At 44.4% G+C, this 20,622-nt stretch overlaps 1 protein-coding gene across 5 annotated transcripts in view; it reads right to left on the bottom strand.

Moving 5' to 3' along the window:
• The window catches only part of Myof (myoferlin), a 184,033-nt gene that overhangs the window by 5,833 nt on the left and 157,578 nt on the right, over positions 1–20,622 (bottom strand). For all 5 annotated transcript variants that reach the window (XM_023716196.1, XM_023716198.1, XM_023716197.1 and 2 more), the window contains 10 exons: positions 20,010–20,135; positions 17,830–17,985; positions 17,254–17,345; positions 13,273–13,443; positions 12,108–12,256; positions 10,595–10,734; positions 7,951–8,039; positions 7,775–7,870; positions 3,925–4,066; positions 1,349–1,448 (listed from right to left, as the gene is read on the bottom strand). In XM_023716196.1, coding sequence (XP_023571964.1) covers positions 1,349–1,448; positions 3,925–4,066; positions 7,775–7,870; positions 7,951–8,039; positions 10,595–10,734; positions 12,108–12,256; positions 13,273–13,443; positions 17,254–17,345; positions 17,830–17,985; positions 20,010–20,135 — 1,261 coding nt within the window. The remainder of the gene's footprint in view (positions 1–1,348; positions 1,449–3,924; positions 4,067–7,774; positions 7,871–7,950; positions 8,040–10,594; positions 10,735–12,107; positions 12,257–13,272; positions 13,444–17,253; positions 17,346–17,829; positions 17,986–20,009; positions 20,136–20,622) is intronic.

The following is a 20,622-nucleotide window of genomic DNA, read 5'->3' as shown; positions in this document are numbered from 1 at the left end:
AGAAAAAGAAAAGAAACCTCTCCACTATTCTGAAAACCGTGTCTGTAATGTACATTCAGGTCAGTACTCTACAGACACAAGAGTCTAGTCAAGAGTAGCAGTTAGCGGGATGTTGCAGTAGATTCTTTATAAATAACGAGGCTCATAGATTGCCCTTCATTACAAACAGCAGCTTATCTTAGTGCAAGCTCTTTCTGAGCCTGCACTTGCTCTTGCCTCATCTTTCCTTTCAAAGATTGGTTCACTAGCCATTTTGAAATGCAGTCAAATTATGTGCTGTGGATTCATTTAAATTTTAAGAAGAAACCTCTCTACTACTCTGAAATTTTCTATCCCTATGCTTTAAAATTTGTCTACTTGCACACTCATCTGTTAGTTCCACTCTTACTAAGTAGAAACTCAGCAGAAAGACTTGTGATGGGTAAAGGGAGGAATCAGAGTCACTGGTGGGCAAGGAGACTGGTCCAGGGCTACTGCAACAGTAAGCTAGGAGAAAATGGGGTCCAAATTGGCATGTAGGGGGAGCAGGCATGAGGTTGGGAAAAAGTACAGAGTTAGTTAGTCATGGTAAATTCGAGGTATCAGCAGAATATAAGGGGAGAGGCTGAATAATCATTCTAATGGTTTCTTATGAAGATATACCAGCCACTGATAGGGGTCAGGCTACCTCCCCTGGTTTAGATGTCATGTTTTATTTATTTATTTATTTTTTGGTGGAACCAGGGATTGAACTCAGCCCTTGTGCTTGCCAGGGAAATGCTCATTCTACTGAGCCATCTCCCTGGCCCCTGTCATGCTTTATTGAAAAGTGAAGTTGAAGCTTCATCTTAACTGAGATCACTGGTTGAGGGGAGAAGAATTGGGAAAGTTCAGGAAGGCCTGACTTTAAGGAGTGGGAGGAAAAGAGAGCTGGGCAAGGGAGGGGCCCCGGTGGATGCCTTTAACTGTGCCTTTAGTGCAGAGGAAGACAGTCTAGGGGAGAGAGCAATGGCTGGCAGCCTTTGGGGACCTTGCTGACATGAGAGCAGGGAAGAGGATGGAGAGTTGCAGCTGTCTGCAGTGCAGGCAGGCTGTGGTACCGCTCTTAAAACATGAGCCTTCTCAGAGAGATGAGCTGGTGCAAGCCCTTCTATGAGAGCCTTAAGAGTGAGCAGGGCCACAGGAAGGGGTGACAATCACTGTCAGGCCACACTGCCCAGAGGACATCATGGCAACGGGCTTGCCCCTTAGTGCTTACCCACCACTGACACATTTTAGAGATTTAAGTAATTGCTTCCAAGTTTTAATTGGTTTCACCAATTCCAAGTACTGTTTCTTAGAGGAAATTATGTGTATAAGTAAGCCATACCTAAGTAATCATCCAGAGAAAACTTATCATTGTCCCATATCTGAATAATCAGTCGGGGTGGGACTCGAAATTCCGTTTGGTCAATACTCCAGAAATGCTCCTAAAATGATAAGACACAGGAACAAACTAAATTATCCTAAGGAGTGGACTCTGAAACCCTCAGTCCTGGCTCCTGAAAATAGCTCAGTAGCATGGGGCCTCTCATCTCCTCTGTACTCCCCTGGACACCTCTTCCCTTTGTCCCCATCCTTTCATTCTGTGTATGGAAAGCCATCAGCTGCCCCAGGAAGTCTCCAGGCTACCAGCTGGGTGACAAAAAGGATGTCCCAGGCTATTCCTGAACAGCAGGTTTCCTGCCATCTTCCTATCAGTGTGACTTCCTGTCACCACCCCTGGGAGTTGAGGAAAGCCTAATCTCCCCTTAAAGACCACTATCATGCCGCCTTTAGATTGTCCTCCTAAGGCAAGGCCCAGAGTATCACCTGCTGTGATGTCAGTCACCTCTGTTCAGCAAACTTTTACCCACCCCACCCCAATGAATGTGCACTCATTTTGTGTGTGGTAGAGGCTAGCGCCTAGATTCCACTGTCAAAATGTTGCAGCACTTTTTTGTTGGTGGAACCAAGGATTGAACTCAGGCTCCACTGAGCCATCTCCCCAGCCCTATTGCAGCATTTTTGGCTTTCGAAAAATAACATTAGCTTTTACATGCTTCTGGTCTCTGAAGACCTTCAGATACTTCACACCAGAAATAGGCAGAGGGAGGACTAGGAAAGAATCAACCTTTGTGATCTCATTTCTGGTCCGTGCCTCTGCCTTGGCAATATTAGTCAAGAACAGTGTTTCCACAGGCCAGCTACGCCTAACTTTCTCAAGCCTTGGCAGACAGGGAATTCTCCCCAAGTTTCGTGAGTTTGAAGGAAAATCAGTTGGGTTGTTTTTTTATTTTTCATGGTGTAGGCACATTGGCCTTTGCAGGGCTCTGAGGGGCTGGGAAACCCACTCTGCTATTCTTTTCTTTAAAGATTTGTTTATTTATTTGATATAGGGTCTCGCTAAGCAGCCCAGACTCATAATGATCCTCTTGTCTCAGCCTCTCCAGTATTGGCATTATAGGCATGTGCCTCCATGCCTGGTTTCGGTGATTGGCATGGCGTTAGGGCCTGGCATAGTATGTGGTACCAGGGATCGAACCCGGGTCCTTGTGCTTACCAACCAGGTGCTTAGACTGCCGAGCTATCTCCCCAGCCCACCTATTCTGCTATTCTCATATATTCCTGCCTGACTGCTCCTTGTGGGGTCACGCTCCAAGTACCTCATGGAGTGGGGAGGCCCAGGTTTTGATGTAAGTGAACAGGAAAGGTAACTTTATCTAAAGACTGGCCTGACCCCAATCCCTCCTCTCATCCTGCCTGAAAGTGTGCATGATGTGACATCATGGCACACCTCTGTGTCTCTAAAGTCCTCTTTGAGGCTATCCTTTCTACCTCATAAAGTATCAGCACTCAGAGAGCCAGCAGAGGGATGTGCTTGCCTCTATGGGACACAGGGCAGGTGCATTTTGATTGAATTTGAACCGTGGGAATGTGGGAATATGAATGGGTCAGGGACCCTATACAACATATCTATTATAGTTCACCCAGGTTTTAGGCCCCTTTCTGGGGTAAAAGCACACAGATTTTTCTTGGGGGACAACAGATGATACAGTCTGGGGGAGATCAGTTTGTAATTCCAGAGCCTGGCCAATCAGAACACTGTTTTCCTGAAAAACAAAGAGCCTCTGAGTGGAGCACATGACCCCAGACAGGCAGAGACACTGAGGCAAGAGCTGGCTGGCACCAGCAGAGCGCCCTTCTTCTCTTCCTGCTGAGGTTGGCTGACAAGGTAGAATGTGGCCTGCCTGCTGGCTACCTCCCACCTCCACTGGGGAAAAGCCCACCGGGAAAGGAGTCCCAGAGGGGGAAGCAGCACAGCGTAGAGAACACGAGGCCAATTTCTAAAGCCATCACCTCTACGTGGGATCCAGATGTTCCTAAAGCCAGCCAACCCTGGACCTTTTGGCATTTGGACCAAGAAACTATTTTTTGATCTAAGACAGTTGAGTTGAATTCTGTATCTGAAAGTTTTACTAATTAAGACTGTGGGGACTGTGAAGGCTCCTGGAAGTGTCTCTGAAGGAGGTAACACAGATGTTGTCAGCTAAGGAAAGGAAAAAGGACACCATACTTTACTGTTTGGTTCTGCTCATCATGGGAAACATCAGCCTCATACCAAACACAGATGTACTGTTGTACATACTGATGTAAGTCCCTTACTTCTGCCCTTTATTATTTACCCAGTTGACAATACGTTAGGGAAAGAGTATTCCTTTTACTTCCTAATTATACAAATCACTGTCACTGTCTTGTGACTGTGAGCAAGTTCTGCACCTTTGTGGGGCGCAGGCTACCCATCTGTACCAATAGAGGACAGGACTCAGCGTCCTCAAGGTCCTGCGCAGCTCGGCCCTCCTCTGAGTTTCTAAGCTAAAGAAGACCAGTGACAGCCACTTCCCACAGGCAAAGTTTGGAGCTCACTTTTTTAGAGACGATACAAAGTTGTTCAGCAGGGAGGTAGTCAAATGGGAAGACAAATCTCCAGTTAAAATTCCCTTCACCATCCAAAGACCGGTAATGGACATCTGTTTTCTGTTTGTTTTCTTCATTACCAGGAATCCAGCTGAAAAGCAGAGGCGCACAGATTTGCTTGACCTGACTGACAAGTAACGTAGCTGCAACATTGTGCAGCGATTAGGGAAGTGAAGAGGAGAGTTAGTGCACAGTTCTTGGGCACTTTCCAGTTATCTACAGAGTTAGGGGGTGATTTATGAAGGAGAGGCACTCTACTGCATCCAGTACAAGCTAGAGCCAAATAGAATATAATCCTCTAAGACCAAAGCAGGAAACCCTTTAGACTTCAGTTAATAGGGCTAAGAGGAAATTTTCTGGAAAACATCAACAATGTAGCTTCTATTTTGGGTACATCCAAGTGTGCTGGCTATGATTTTAGTCTTCACAACTATGACTCATTAGCATCTGTCATCACTGCTGATAGGCTCAATGAATGCAAGTTAGCTTGAAATTTTTATCATTTTCTTTCTCATATTTTATTATGCAAACAAAAGAGGCACAAACCAAGTAATCTTGCAACTTCCTTTTTCTATTGTTCTTAAATTCACTCTGATCTTATTAATGAGATTCACAAGGAAGACATGAGTTGTTATTTTCACATGGCTGTCTTTGAGCATTCATTTCAGTAACTTTTAACTTTCATCTTAACTTTTTTAACAGTTGAAACAGTTTTATTTCTTCTTGTGCCTGACACATAGTTGGGGCCATATAAATGCCTGTCGAATAAATGAATGCCTAGAAGAAAGTTGTCACATCTGCTACAGGGAAGACTCTTGGTTTGGAACCAGAGAGTGACATTTACTTTTAGATGGGCAGAATGGTGTAATGCATGCTTCTCAGCACTGCACATCGGGACCGCACGAAAGTCCCTCGGGAGCTTTTGAGAGTATGGATGCCTGACTTAGCGTACTATGGTCAGCACAGGCACACAACAAATGCGCCATAGTGTAATATTTAATGGGTAGATCTGTAGGCTAATTGATGGAGGAGGATTAAGAGTCATGCAAAAGTAATCTTTTAGTTCTGTGTGTACTAAAAGTAATCTTTTAGTTAAGTGAGGAAATAATACTTTCTAAAATTTCCAGTAACATTGATCAGCAATATTTCAAATTTTCTTTTTAATCATAGGAAGAGATGAGGACAATTAGGGAAAAAGGTAAAAAAGAAAAAGAAAATAAAAAACGTTAAGAAACAATGGCTTATGAGAGAAGGGTAACAACTCATAAAAAAGTATGGATGCTTGGACCCCACAGAGATTCTAGGTAGGAGGCAGGACTGGTCTGTGAAGCCATTTGAGTTCCATTTCTCATTTGTTTCTTCTGGAACACGTTCACTGTCACAAAATGAGAATTATGGCTTGACAGAACAGAGAGGGAAGGGAAAATCTTTAACTCAGGTTTTTGATTATTACCTATGAATCAGTTACTTAACATGCACTAGTTTTCCTTTCCAGTAACTGCCCATCTAGCTCCATGTCCCAGGTATAGTTTTAGAGAGGCCATTTTGACTTACACCAGGTCACATAGCCAGTAACTGGTGAATTAAGTATTACCCCTAGGTTAGCCTAACACCAAGGTCCACGCCTATTCCGCTGCCTTCCAGGATCACGGTGTCATTTTCTGACATTAAGTCCTGTTATGTAGTGGCATTAGCATTAATCAACTCTAATAGTTTTCTTTCTTGCTAATCAATTAACTGACTAGATAAATTAGTCAAAAGATTTTTTTAACTGCAAACTTTTCAAGTAACTCACCGAAGAAAGTCTAATTTTCTTGGCTATAACCTTGGTGGCTTTACCTCCTGACCTGTCTTTAAAATAGCACAGTCATCTTACCCTAGGTGCTCACCCCCTGCAGCTTTTACTCTCCTTTCTGGTGACTATTTTCACATTTAATTTTCAGACAAGCAAATATTCCATTTGCATTATGTACGTGCATGTAGAGCTTTGTAATAATATTCAAATGTGTGCAGTGTTAAACACGACATTTATGCATTATTCACCTTTTCAAAAATAGCATTTACATTCTTTCTGTGTCTGTTTGTCTCTTATAGTACTGAGCACTGAACCAGCACCTCAAGGAAGCGAGGCAAAGGCTCTCTCTACCCATGAACTACTGCAGCCCTAGTATTTGGATTTTCATTTGAAATTTTATATGGTACTATAAGTTGAGCTTTTTTTTTTTTTTTGCGGAACCAGGGATTGAACTCAGACCCTTGCACTTGCTAGGGAAGCACTTATTGCACTGAGCCATCTCCCCGGCCCCTGAACTTTATTTTTAAAGTAAACTTTATTTTTAAACTAGAAAGTCTTTTCTCAATCCAATATTACTTGCATTTAGTTTTCTTGATTTGAAAAAAATGCTTATGGTAGTCAAATAAATTTGCATATGTATGATTAGCTGGGATTAGATTTCCTTGGGGAAAGGTAATAAGATCATGAAATGAGAAGGAATAATGAAGAACTTGATGAAGTGTTCCTTGTTGACAATGAGCCTAAATAATAATAATTATGTCTTTAACCAAGTTTTGATTGAAGGCCCCTTGGAATCACAAGTGAAACTTTGTTCTCACTTTAAAATATATTACATAGCAACAAGTCTTATTGCCTACAAATCAAAGAACCAAACTCAATTCAGGTGGAATATCAATAATTCTAGCTAACACCCACATACTGTATGCCATCCACCAGACATTCTCCTAGATGCTAAATGCCCTGAGTAACTCAATCTTCTGGCTATCCCAGGAAGTAGGTATGATTATTACCTCCATTCAACAGAGCAGGGATAGTGAATTTATAACCTTGTCCAACTAGCAGGGAAAGTGCCAGAATTTCAAACTAGGAAGGTTTTTTTTTTTTTTTTTTTTTTGGGGGGTACTGGGGATTGAACTCAGGACCTTGCACTTGCCAGACAAGTGCGTATTCTACTGAGCTATCTCCCCGGCCCCTGGTGCTGGTTTTCTAATTACTAAATATAACATTGTACTTATCCTCTATGATCAAGGCATAGCAAGAAACTAATATCTACATGGATTATTTGAAACTGAATTGTGGAAGTAGGAGCATAATGCATTACTATGACACTTTATATACTGGATATAGTGGGCACCCAGTTAATGTTAGTGGGATAAGTAGTTTTGTTTTTCTTCAAAACCTGCAGATATTTCCTCCATAGACATTGATGACTGGTAATAAAGGATATAGAAAAATAGGTTTTGGAAGCTTGTATTTCTAAAATTAGTTATCAAAAATATCAAAGAGGAATAAAAATAATGTGACTAACAGTCCCCGAAGTAACAAATCTGCTTAATAAGCTGAAGAAAACCTATATTGTTAAAAGAGAAATGAAGACTTATTAATCAGTTTTTCTAGTCACTAAATACTCCTGCTCATAAACAAGTCCATGTGACTTTCTCTTTCTGGACTCTCCCTCTCCCTCTCCCTCTCCCTCTCCTCTCTCTCCTCTCCTCTCCCTCCCTCTCTCCCTCTCTCTCTCTCCCTGGTACCAGGGATCAAGTTCAGGACCTTGTTTGCCAGGCAGGTGTTTATGCAGCTGAGCTGTCTCCCTGACCCATCTTTCTCTTTTCTCTCTGCTCCTACCTTTGTTTTCTTGGAGTTACCCAAGCAGACTATGTTCACAAGATATGATGAGGTTCAAATCACCAAGAACTCAACAGTGGTCATCTAAAGTAACGACAACCAATGAAGGGCGGGGCCTGCATTCCCTGGCTTATGCAGGGCCCCAACGTTGAGCCTCACCCTTTGACATAGATGTCGCTCATGTCCTCTCCAGTGATACTCTTCTCATCCAAGATTACGTCTTTGGTATTCCAGATGATCACACGCAGGTAGTACCTGTGAGGAGAACATTTTGAAAGCACTTTCTTCTGAACCAAGCTCCCCGTCCAGGGCAGCAGTGCGTCAAGATTACTTACTTCTTGGATTTTCGGGGTGTGATGTTGAAAGGAGGGCCGGGTGGTCCCAAACTCTTGGGGAAAACATCCACCCACATTTGAAGTTTTCCCTAAATCATCCAAAAATTAAAAGAGGGCTAAAGTTATATTATTGGGGGGGGGGAGTAGAAACTGTAATCTTTTACAATATTTCTTAATGATAACTATTTCTTCCGGCTTGCTAATTTATTAGCTTATAAGGAAGGCAGGAAATGCAGTAAGAGTAAGACAACATTAACCTTTTATCTTTGATGTCCTTTAGGCCATGCACTTTCCACCTTCATCTAGGGAGCTCTGATGGCGGTGCCCACTCGTTTGTAGCATAGTCTGAGTTTTCCCTGGTTAATAAAATGGGGAATTTCCCACTACCTTCCCCTCCCACCCTCTACTAAATGACTTGAAATGGGGTTCTTCACTTCCAACAGTTCTAACTCTGTTACTCTATTAATCATCATATTGCCTGCTGGATATTGGTCCCAGTTTTGTAACATGCAAGGGATTCTTCACTTACCTCCAAATACAGAACCAGAGTAATATAAATGGTATTTAACTTTGTAAAAGAAAAACATACAATGTTGCTGTTTCAAGGGAGGGACTCAAACAAGAACATGAATATTAGCATTCCCAAAAGCTAAGGACTCCCTGGCAAATGCCCGGCACCAGCTAGGAGGCTCGGAGAAGGACGGGTGGAGGCCTGAGCTAACGCTTTTGGTGCTGTGCTGCTGAGACCTTATTTAGCTCTTTGCCACAGACTGGACCCCTCAATCTGACTAGAATGTTCTTTCTGGAAGAAACATTGATGTATTTATGCAAAATACATCAAGCATAAAAACCAACTGATAGTCTCCAAACTATTTTTTTTTTTTGGTGGAACCGGGGATTGAACTCAGGTCCTTGCACTTGCCAGGGAAGCGCTTATTCCACTGAGCCATCTCCCCAGCCCTCCAAACTATTTTTTGATGTGCTATAGGCTCTGTTTTCAGATAAAACCAAATAGGTTTTCAAGAAGATTGCCAGAGGCTGGGGAGATGGCTCAGTAGAATAAGTGTTTGCCTGGCAAGTGCAAAGGCCTGAGTTCAATCCCTGGTTCCGGGGGGGAAAAAATCCATTTATGTATTTGTTACAGTGTCTCACTATGCAGCTTGGACTTGTAGTGATCCTCCTGTTTTCAGCCTCCCCAGTGCTGGGATTACAGGTGTGCACCACCACACCTGGACTCAGCCTCTGGTTTAGTGTGTCCTGGGGTGGGGCTGGTGGGCATGAGGGACAGCGGATTGAACCTTGGTTCCTGTACTGCCAAAGCAGAACCTTAATTCACTGAGCTATCTCACTGGCTTGAGAGATTTCTTTCTTTCTTTTTTATTTTTATTTAATACAAGGTCTATAGGGTCTCACTACACAGATCAGATTTGTAGTGATTCTTCTGTTTTCAGCCTCCCAAGAGCTGGGATTACAGGCCCATGCTACCACATCCAGGCTTAATCACCAACTCAGCACGTCTTGCGGGTGGGGCCAGCGTGGCACACCACTGGGAATCGGACCCCGGTCCCTGCTTCTGCCTACGCCAGCACTTTAATCTGCTGAGCTATCTGGCTGGCCCCTGAGAGATTTCTTGGTATTCCTTGTATAACTGAGATTTCTAAGGGGAGACAGGAAGTCCTGACAGGTTGTCAGGCTCTTTGTTGAGCAAAGAAAAATAACATTCTACTTCTTCCTTCTCCTTTTCCTCTACCTCCTCTTCTCCCTCCCTTCTTCCTTTTCTTTGCAATTTCTCTACCATCAAGCTACAAATCTAGTCCAGATTACTGTTGTTCTTAAAATGTTACCCTTTGACCACTTTGCAGGTACTTGATATTGCTGGTCACAGTCTAAACCTATATAACCCACATCAAAATCCTGCACCAGGGGGCCCCTGAGGAGTGCCTTGCTCTCCACATTCTCTAGAAATGTTCATTATAATTAGCTTCCATATAAAGTACTTTTGTCATTACCTGTGCTTTGCTTTCTTCTTCAGAAAGGGCTCCCAGGTTTCAGGAGCTGACTTGTCCCATTACTAATCCATTGTCTTGTGACCTGGTATCCCACACACAGCAGACCTGCTCCCCTAACTCCTTAATCTCATATGGTAATTGTTCCCCAAGTAGGGCCAAGACCTCTGCCCTCATTCCAGACCCTGCCCTCTTGATTACAGCTCAGTGGTTCATTGATAGACAATGACAAAATTGGGGCTAACAATCCCTATGCATTTTGAAGTAGACGGAGCTACGTTATCACACACACACACACACACACACACACACACACACACACACACACACACACAAACCCTCAGGAACTGTCCATAGAAAGGAGATCACAGCAAAGACTAGATTAAACAGACCTGTAGGGAGAAACAGGGGCCGAAGGGAACTCTGTTCTGAGTTATAGAAAATCTCTGTTGGTATTTAAGTGAGCTTCCTGATAACTCTTACAATAAATTCCCTCTGAAATGAAGCTAATTTGAGTTTCATTTCTACATCTGTATCTAAAAGTATTCGAATGCCACACACAGAGCAAATCTGTGTCAGCTACTGCTGCTGCCATTTGGGATATAGATGACATTCTTCAAAACTGAAATTCTTTTCACCTGAGAAATGTTAGGCTGGAAGGTACTATGCAAAGTCCTGGTCTCCACGTGCTCAGGGACCAGCCCTTGAGTCCGGAGAATGTGCAGGGCAAGACGCTCCTCAGGGGCCCCAAGGTGCTGGTGCAGGATTTTGTTGATTTCTGGAATGAAAATGGTATTGAAACAGGGCCAGGGATTTGAGATCAGTGTAGCCAGACTGCCTTGAGCTGCTTGTGGCACTTTGCTTCAAATTTTGCCAAAATAGGCATTGTTAATATGTAAGTTTTGACTTGAAGGCATAGTGGACAGAAATAGTTCTTGACTAGGGGCCTTGCCTAACCTATGCTCACAGCCAACTTTCGGATTGCTAGTAGCAAACAGAGTAGAACACACTAGAAGAGACTGTACATGTATCTGTGGCATGGGTTCACAGCCACCTTCTTTACCATTAAAATTGGCCATATGATCAAATTCCACTTGACTGTGACAAGGGCAGAAGTGATGTGCAGATCACCCCGGTATTGGGCTTGTAAATCTGTGACTTGTAGGTCCTCCTGTGCTTTTCTTCTGGATGTGGAGGACAGCAAGCTTAGATGCCTGTGCTGAAGAATAGCAGAGCTACAAATAGATGGGCCCTGAGTCTATGAGGTACTGCTTGGAAAATAGGCCCACCTACCTGTAAAAATGCCCATTGTAAATTAATGAGAAATAAATGTTCAATGTGTAAAGCCACTAACATTTGGAAGTTTAATTACTACAGCATCTAGCTTCATTGTGGCACTGTAAAACACTGCTCCCCCCACAGTTCTCAAATACTTCTCTCTTTGGGAGGAGGGCTCTGTGTCCTTTTCGTCTAGTGACAAACTAAAACACTGAAGTACAGAGAAAGGATGTTATGAGACTTCTGAGGTGGACATGAAAGGCCACAAAGCTCCTGGTTGGTTATTTTAGAACACTTGAGACACTCACTCTGGGGGAAGCTGCTCACGTGCAAGGACCCTGAGTACCCTCCTCCTCTCCCACATATAGAAGCATAGTGTAGATCTGTGCTCTGTGAAGCAGTCTTGGCCACAGTGGGGTGTTTATATGTCAGGATAGATTGGTCGTTTTACACATTACTGCTTGGGGAAGATCAACCCTAGGACCCCAAGCTTGGACATGAGCCAGATGGGAACTCAGCAGGCTCCTCAAATCACTCCCCCCCACCCTAGGCTTCTCCAGGGGCCTTGGAAAAAATGATGGAGTAAACTTGGAAGGGAAATTCTTACACCACCATCTGTACATGTTTTGAACGAATTAAGTATAATCTGGAATTAATTACTAGAACTTTGTATTCAAAGCTCAAATGGCTATGACTTATAAAGGGCAAGTAAAACATAAGACAGACAAGAAAATGCACAACTGCACTATAATGTGGCTTTTGTGTACTGTTTCATACGGTATAATGACGGTATGGCTCTGTCCATCCCCCTCCTCAGATCCAGCAATACAAAAGGGCAATTGTACTTGCTTACGTTCACAGCTACATGCTCACCAAATTCATCCAAACTGTAGTCTTGTCCTCCATATCTGATTCTACTTCCATCTTCAGAGAGGATGGGCGGCGGGAAGCCTTTGAATCTGGCTACGTTTTGGAGCAGCTGTGTGGGTCTCAGCTGATCTCTCCAGGTGTTTATTCCAGAGCTGTGATCAACATCATGCATTGCAGAGCTATAGCAGGGCCCACAGTTCCTCTTAGTTGCTCTCTCTCCCCTCATCCCCCACTTAAGCGCTTCTGTGTAATGTCTAGAAATCTATTTCGGAGGCTAAAATCTACATGTTAATTTGGGCTCTGCCAATCCATCATTTTATTTATCATTATTATTTCTTGCCTCCAGCTTTCTTCCTCTGTAAAGTGGAACAGGCTGAGATCATGGTAGCCATAACAGGCAAAATCATCTACTAGAATGGGAAGCTCTAACTCATCAGCTGCTATAGAAAGATCCTGGAAGGCAGGCCGGGAAAGGCACAAGCCACCACACTGACCAGCTGAGGGGAGGGAATCCCTGCTTCCAAATGGCAGGGAATACCTGCTGTCCAACATCACCAGCCCTCCACTTCTGACACCTTGGGCAAGCTCAAAGAGGAGGAAAAGGCATTGGTTTTGGGAGTGTTGTCACCTATGTCACCCCATATTTCTGTAGCCACCACCATTTTTCATAGAATATCATATGAATTAGGCAGTACCATGACCCTAATTTTTTAAAAAATGTATTTAGTACAGGAGGTGGCTCCGTTGCGCAATGGATAGCACATTGGACTTCCAATGTATTTAGTACAGGGTCTACAGTGTCTCACTACACAGATCAGACTCGTAGTGATCCTCCTATTTTCAGCCTCCCAAGAGCTGGGATTACAGGCACACGTCACCATGCCCAGTCTCAATCAACATTTCAGCATGCCCTGGGCATGGGGTCAGCATGGTATGCTGGGGATTAAACCCTGGTCCCTGTGTCTGTCTAAGCAGACTTTAATCTACTGAGCTATCTGGCTGGCCCCCGTGACCCTAATTTTAAGAGAATCCTGTCATTAGAAATGGTACTTAACTGGTGAAAAGGAACAATGACATAGTGAGAAATACTAGGTAGAGCCAGAGCATCCCCCTAGATGTTACAGTTGACTGGCACATAGGGCCTCCATTCCTAGCCAAAGCAACTTACATACAGTACTGCTCAGGTATGCCACAGTGGGCCCCAAAACGGGAAAGGAACCGGTTTTCCAGATCAATGATGGTTTCTCCTACTTTTTCATCACGGGTAAAGGTATCATAATCATAGACAGAAATTTTCAGGTCCTTTTCCTGAGGTAGATAGCAGCTCAGTTCATACATTCTAAATGAAGAAATGTAGGGTTAGAGAAGGCACAACTCATACTGGCATCTTACAAAAAACCAGAGGTCCATCAAAGAATACCCAGCAAATATCCATAGCTATTGGAGGACCACAACAGATTAGGACAACCAGGATGGGCAAGGAAATTTGGAAAACAGAAAATGATATTCATAAAATAGTAAGAGTGCCAGGGCTTTAGCTCAGTGGCATAAGTGCCTGCCTGGTAAGCATGAGGTCATGAGTTTGATTCGTGGTACAAAACAAACACCTACTCCTCCAATAAAAGTAAATGCTTCGTTGGGAAGAAAGATACCTATATTCAAATTCTAGCTCCACAGCTTACTACCTATGAGACTAGGTCACTTACTTAACCTCTCTGTACTCAGCTTTTTCACATATAGCATGGTTTGCATGCAATATAGCATGGTTTACATGCCATCTGCATGGTTATAAGAGTCAAGTAAAGAAGTGTCTAGATTTTGGCATAAGTGCATTGATTAAAACCTAGTAATAAAGTAAACAAGAAGGTATTAAAATATTATTAACTTTATCATTTTCACATGCCTACTAACCAAAGCACTTGAGCATCCTCTCCCATAGGGAGATTACTGAAGCCCAAGAATGCTGATTTACAGCGCTTTATCTGTGTTGTCAAATGCTAACTCCCTCTGGAGAAGTCCAGCTAAGACCCATACTGCATGGAACATCTTTGACCCAACCCACAAGAGCACAAGAGAGGGACATGAGTGGAATTCACGAATAGAGTGTGGGGTGCATGAGCTTCAGTTCTTTAAGACTTTTCTGTAGAACCAGCATTACGTGAAGAAAAATAACTAAAAGTTCTTTGTGTGGCAAGTGGACAATGTGCCCTAGTGGTGCTAAAGTATTCACCTAGGCTCCATGTGGACAGGATTTTGCTCCGTATATGCACAGTCCACAGAAGTCCTGACTTCAAAATAGGTGTTTGATAAGTTGTGTAGCAGAGAAAATTAAAAGACCCCCTCTCCCTCTGTTCCACCTCCCTGCCTCATTGTATTCTAGTGTGTGAATTGATCCTTGTCAATTCACACACTAGAAAAGGCTGGGCACGTTAATCCGCTAGAGCAGAAAAGTGTGTCAAAGGGGCTTGTCACAGGATAAGCATCAGGGACTTTTCTAAACTGCAGGAGCCACCTTGAGGTAGATGAAGACAGATAAGCACATGAGAAAAAGCTCTTGAATTATGACCCCAAATAAAGCACTGAACCCACACATGCCTAAAACATCACATTTATAATCCTGGATTCCAAGGAATAGGTAATATGTATCCTTTGAGAAAAAGACATCTGTTGTCAAGTAAGGTTGAGAACCACTCCTTCTGGTGTTCTGAGAAAACTAAAGGCCTTAAGAAGTCCTGAAGATTGTCTTTTTTAATATGGATGTCTTGGTTTGACTAATCAAATTTCAATTAATATCTTACGGAAGACACTATGAATGCAGTCTGAGAATGTCAAGATGTGACAAGAATATGGCCTGAATGATGGCCAAACACACAAGAAAGATTGCCTGTGCTTGAATCCCTGTCCCAGAGTCCCCAAGAGTCTCTGCTGAGGAGGCAGCTACCTCCTAAGACAGAGACCATGATCTGGAGCCATTCAAGGGGCTAGAGAGCTATGTCTCCTTGTCTCCACCCTGCAAAGTGGGGAGAAGTTTGCATACCTGCTGCACAGCCATTGGCCACGTGGTTCCGACAGCACCACTTTCGGCCAGAGTGGTTCCAAGCAAGACTTTTCCTGAGCTTAATTAGCCTGCACTTGGCTCCTCTGAGACCCGTGATTTAGCCTGCGTTGCCTTTCGCCTTCAAAGCTGACTTTCTTTCTGCTTGCTTGTCGCCCTCACACAGAGCCCTCCTTCCTTCCCTGCATGCCTTTTCCTGTCTAGACCTTGGGGCTGGATCAGCTGAAGAAAAGGAAAACGATCACATTGCCCTGCCAGAGGATTACTTCCACTTCCTGGCTCCAGCACACAGCCTTGGGGTGTGCAACACAGAGGTGTGCGTGTGTGCATGCGTGCGTGTGTGTGTGTGTGTGCTTGTGCATACGTGTGTCTATGCCTGGGGGCTGAGTGTGACCTTACATATATGTCTTTTAGGATGAAAGAACAGTGCATTTGGTCCTGCCAGACTCTGTAACACAGAGGCGTACCTGTGTGTGTGTGTGTGTGTGTGCTTGAAAATACAGAAGTGGGAGTAGAAAGAGACCAGCTGAATACATAAGATCATGAACCAAGAAATATAGCCCACATGACCATCGAGAACGGTGTTCTCCCACTCAGCAAGATTCTAGAAAATAACACAATTTTCACAAACGCTTTATACAAAGAACAGTTTTCTACAGACAATGGCTTTGCCATGACTACGGGGTACTACCAAGGTGTGGGGAAAGCGACGGTATGGAGTCAGGAGCTCCCACCTACCCCTGCGCTCTGTCGCTTACTAGCTCACGGGCAGAGCTCTTGCAGCTGTGTCCCCTCCTGCGAGGCTGGGCTGCTCAGCTCTGCCCTGTCCTGCTAATGAGTTTGATGGGGAAGAACACTGGAGCGCAGCAGCAGCAGCAGCAGCAGCAGCAGCGTGTGGCGTGAGAGCCACACAGACCCTGGGATCTGACGGCTAGTCCAGTCCTGCCTCTGCCTCTTGTCAGGGGTAAGAGGCACCGAAGTGCTCCAAGCTGCAGTTTTCTTTGTTATAAAGCAGAGATAATAAGGTCACCTCAGAATTGTGGGGGGGTTTGAGATTTTTTTTTTTTTTTTTGGTGGAACCGGGGATTGTGCTTGCCACAATCAGGTCCTTGTGCTTGCCGGCCAAGCACTTATTCTACTGAGCTATCTCCCCAGCCCAAAATGTTTTATATGAATCACTTAGCATAGTCCTTGCATGTAGTAAGGACTCAGCACAAAGCAGCTATTATTAAATGTGGAAGTGGTTTACAGGTGGAAAATGCTGCTCCTTAGGGATCACTCAGATTTGATCACTTGAGATGGCTCTTTTTTTTTTTTTTTTTTTTTTTTTCTGAGATAAGGTCATACTCTGTAGTTCAGGTTGGCCTCGAACTCACAAGATCCTCCTGCCTCAGCCTCCTGAGCATTGGGATGGGATTACACATGTGCACCACCACCTGCAGCCACAAATGGACAAATGTAGCCCAGAAATAAGTCCCAGACTGTAGCCATGAAGAAAGGGGTGCTATTTCAAGAAACTTTGGGAATAGAAGACAACTGGAGCAAGACATATGATCTTGTAAGTTTCTGTACCCTACTAGGTTTGAATAGCAGAGTCAATAATACATTTATGGATCAAAATGATAGAGCTAAAGTGTCCCAGAAAGCAGAATGCAAATTGGACTCTGGAAGTACAAACAGCATGTCACTCCAGCTAAGTCCTTCACCTGTCCGTGAGCCTATGGGTCCCTGCCTGCCCAGCATCCCTCTCCCACCAAGGTCCCAGAGCCACTCTCTCCTCAGAGGAGCCCACCTCATGGCTTATTTTCCGCATAGCACTTTCTTTTTTTATTTTTAGTGGAACTGGGGACTGAACTCAGGCCCTTGCGCTTGCCAGGCAAGCGCTTATTCTACTGAGCCATCTCCCAGGCCCTGCATAGCACCTTCTGCTGCTGTGAATTCTTTTACTTGTGCATTTACTTATTTATTAGGTAAATAGAACATCTGTGCAATTCATGGTTAATTTCAGGTCCTAAAACAAGGCTGGTCACATATCACACCCTTAGTACGTATTCCATGAAAAAAAATGAATGAAAGATGTTTTAAAATGTTTACCTGCCAAAAACTGGGTTGAGAGTGTTGGGAATGTAGTGGTCTCGATCTTCAATGACTTTTTTGCCCAGTGTTATTTTTATGTAAGGGTCACACTGTGAGAGAAAGACAGACAAGATGAAGAGTTATGTCATCACAGGGGACGGTCAGCAAACCTCGGGGACAGTGCTCGTCTCCACACCCACTCCCAGCTGATGGAAAGGCAGCTCTGTTGCACCCAGGCACCTAATATGGGCTCTGAGTGGCCTTTTCCTGCGGGTGGCAGGCAGCCAGGTTGCCTTCAGAGCAGCTGTGTGGGAGAAGAGGCAGCCCTGGCCGTGCTCACGCTGGCCCTGTGACTGGAGCAAATTGAGTCCGGGTCACATCTGTAAAATGAGAAGGATGAACTAGAGGCTTTAAGCTCCTGCAAGCTCTTAGGTAAATCCCCATGGGGACTGTCCTCCTAAATACATTGTTTTGATAGAGTATCTTTTCCCCAGTGAGATAACAGACGCCCAGAAAGAAAGAACGTGACAATTATTGTGGCTGATGACTGTAATTATCCTGCTACAGGAGAAGGCCCCACACCCAAACTCTTACCAGGCCATTGTTGTCCTGAGGCTGGAGCTCTAAGCCTCGAACAATGTAAATCCTAACCGTGCATTCCTGTGGGACGCTGTCAGGTAGTTCCCGAAACTGCCTGGGAGGGGCCGGCATGCTGGGGTCATCCGACAGGGGGTAGATTCGAAAAGAACCCTAAGAAGAGACACACAAGATGACTCACAGGGGCCTGGGCAGGGCGGGACCTTCCTTACCCAGGGCCTGGGACAGTCATGAGCTCATAGGCTTGGGCCATGGAGGGCTGCCTTTTGGGAAAGAAACAACTATATTTACCTTCGAAAGTTTGCAATAAAGTGAAATGGTCATAAAGTAACTACCTGAGAGATCATAAGGGGAAAGGAAAGGCAGGGAAGACTACGCAGTTGGGCAACAGCTGGGCAGGAGTGGGAGGTGACTTGGTCAGTGTGTAGGGAGGTGGTGGCCAGAAGAAGTTACGTCCTGCACATACTTTGGAGAACAGAATAAACCCAATGAGTGACCAAAGGTGGTTTCCCTGCTCCAAGCTCATCTACTACACCCCATTCTACTCCTGGGAAGTCTCATTCAGCCTGCAGCTGAAAGGTACCACCTCTTCCAGGACAGCTCTGTGGCCATACTGGGGATGGTTGCGTCTCCTGCCTCCAACCCTGTAAGTACCCCTTTGAAGCACTGACCTCACCTTGAAATGGGCTGTTATCCATAGTCTCCCGTAGGCCGTGGGCCTCCTGACATAGGACAGTAGTCCTTGATCGTCAGCCCCTCAGGGAGTTCAAAAAAGGCTGTGCATCTGGCAGGGATGTGAGACATGTCCTTTTAGTGATGCACCAGCCGTCACTGGAGAGACAATATGGCTTATGACACGGTCATAGTTTTATACCTTGAAACCAGTCCTATACAGGGAAAGCACTGCAGTTGGAGTCAGAACACGTGGGCCTTCGTTCTGACCACTTCATTCAAGGAAGCATCATGAGGGAAACACCTACTATGTGCCTGGGAGCCCAGACTAAAGGAATTCAGTATGGCACAGAGATATTATCTTCGCCAGACTCTCATACTTTCTTTAACTGCCGCAATGAGAAAGATTTGAGATGCTACATAGGACACGATTCCCTGATCCATCAACCATGCCGGCAATTGGTAAAGATTAGGAAGAAGCAGAACATCTGCCCTGGCTTTGCCAAGTGCGGTGGAGGGAGCGGCACCTATAAACACTAAGGCAAAGTGAAAGGTACTTTTACGGTGCTATGAACCCAGACCTTTGGGAGCCCTGAGCAGGAGTGAGTCACACTGCCTGTAGCAAACAGAGAACTCTTGACAAACAGCTTGACATTTGAGCTGGCACCTACAGCACAAGCAGGACTTGGTCAGACCTGAAGAGGGAAGAGAGAAGAGGCTGTCCCAAGGCCCGGAGCTGCAAGAGGACAAGGTGTGTTTGGGGCTTGGGAGAGGTTCTCCTGGGCAGGAGGGTGGGGCGTGTGAAGGGGGTGGCAGGGGTACACACTACTTGTGAAAGTCAAGTTCTGCTTTTGGAAGGAGTTGAGACTTGATCCTGTGGAAACACAAGCAATTTCTCTAAGCCATCAAGACTCAGGATCAGATTTGTTTACATGGGGGATAGACTGGCTGGGAGGACACAGAGGCCAAGGATGATAGTTGTCAAAATGTTCTTGCTGAAAGCCTAGGGGACAATGGGACATGGAGAAGGAACTCAAAGGGTTTAGATATATAGGATTCAAGCCTGGGTGCCCTGAGTAGGGGAAAAGAGATGCTGAGAATCACTTTGCGTGATCTGGCTCCTTGATGCCCTTGTCCTTATTAGTAACTTTTATTTCTTTTCTTTTTTAAACTTTATTCATTGATACAGGGTCTCACTACACAGTTCAGATTCGTAGTGACCCTCTTGTTTCAGCCTCCCCAGTGCTGGGATTACAGGCGTGTACCACCATGCTTGGTTTGGAGGTGCCTGGAATTCTGGGGCCCACACAACATGCAGTACTTGGGACCTTGTGTTTGCCAGGCAGGCACTTAGACCGCCAAGCCATCTCCCCAGCCCAGCAGCTTCTATTTATTTCAATGTTTGGAGGGCACGGCTCTGCTAGGGGTGAGTTGTCCTTTATCCCAGGCCCATAAAGGAAATAAAAGTGGATTTTAAGCAGGTTGAATGCGCATGCTTTACTAACCTTAAATTCTCCTACCACGGATGGATCTTCATTGTCCTCTGATTTTCCTCGGTACAATTTGAAGGTATCTGAGAAGTCTGTCAGACCTTCAAAGTCAGCAACATCCTCCAGCTCACAATCATATATCTAGAAACCATCAACAAGTTTTAATTTCTTATTAAAATGCAGGTAGAGTTCAAAACCTAAAGGACTGACACTACAAAAGGGGCATGAGGGTGAAGATGGAGCAACCGGAACGTCAGTGCTGGTGGGACTGCTGGATGCTACTGGGAAAAGCTTGGCCATGTCTTATGGAGCTAAGTATTCACCTATCCTACTACCCAGAAATTGCATTCCTAGGTACTTACTAAAGATAAACTAAAATATGTCCTTGTGGTACAAGATTATCCAAAACACCTTTATTACTAAGGAGAACAGATAAATAAATTGTGGCATACTCACAGAAGGAACTATTACCTAACACAGTAGTCCCTCACTATTTTGTGGTTCGACTTTTGTGGATTCACTGTTTCTCTGGTTTTCAAAACATATTCATCTAAAGTACTAATCATGGACTTTTTGCTATATCGCAGGATTTTGCAGTAGTTGTACAGTATAGGGTTGTTAAAATTAC

Source organism: Octodon degus, unplaced genomic scaffold (genome assembly GCF_000260255.1).
Source record: "Octodon degus isolate 3935 unplaced genomic scaffold, OctDeg1.0 scaffold00046, whole genome shotgun sequence".
In the NCBI taxonomy this organism is placed as follows: domain Eukaryota; kingdom Metazoa; phylum Chordata; class Mammalia; order Rodentia; family Octodontidae; genus Octodon; species Octodon degus.
Note: the sequence above shows the minus strand (reverse complement) of the source record. Positions and strands in the feature narration are given on the sequence as shown.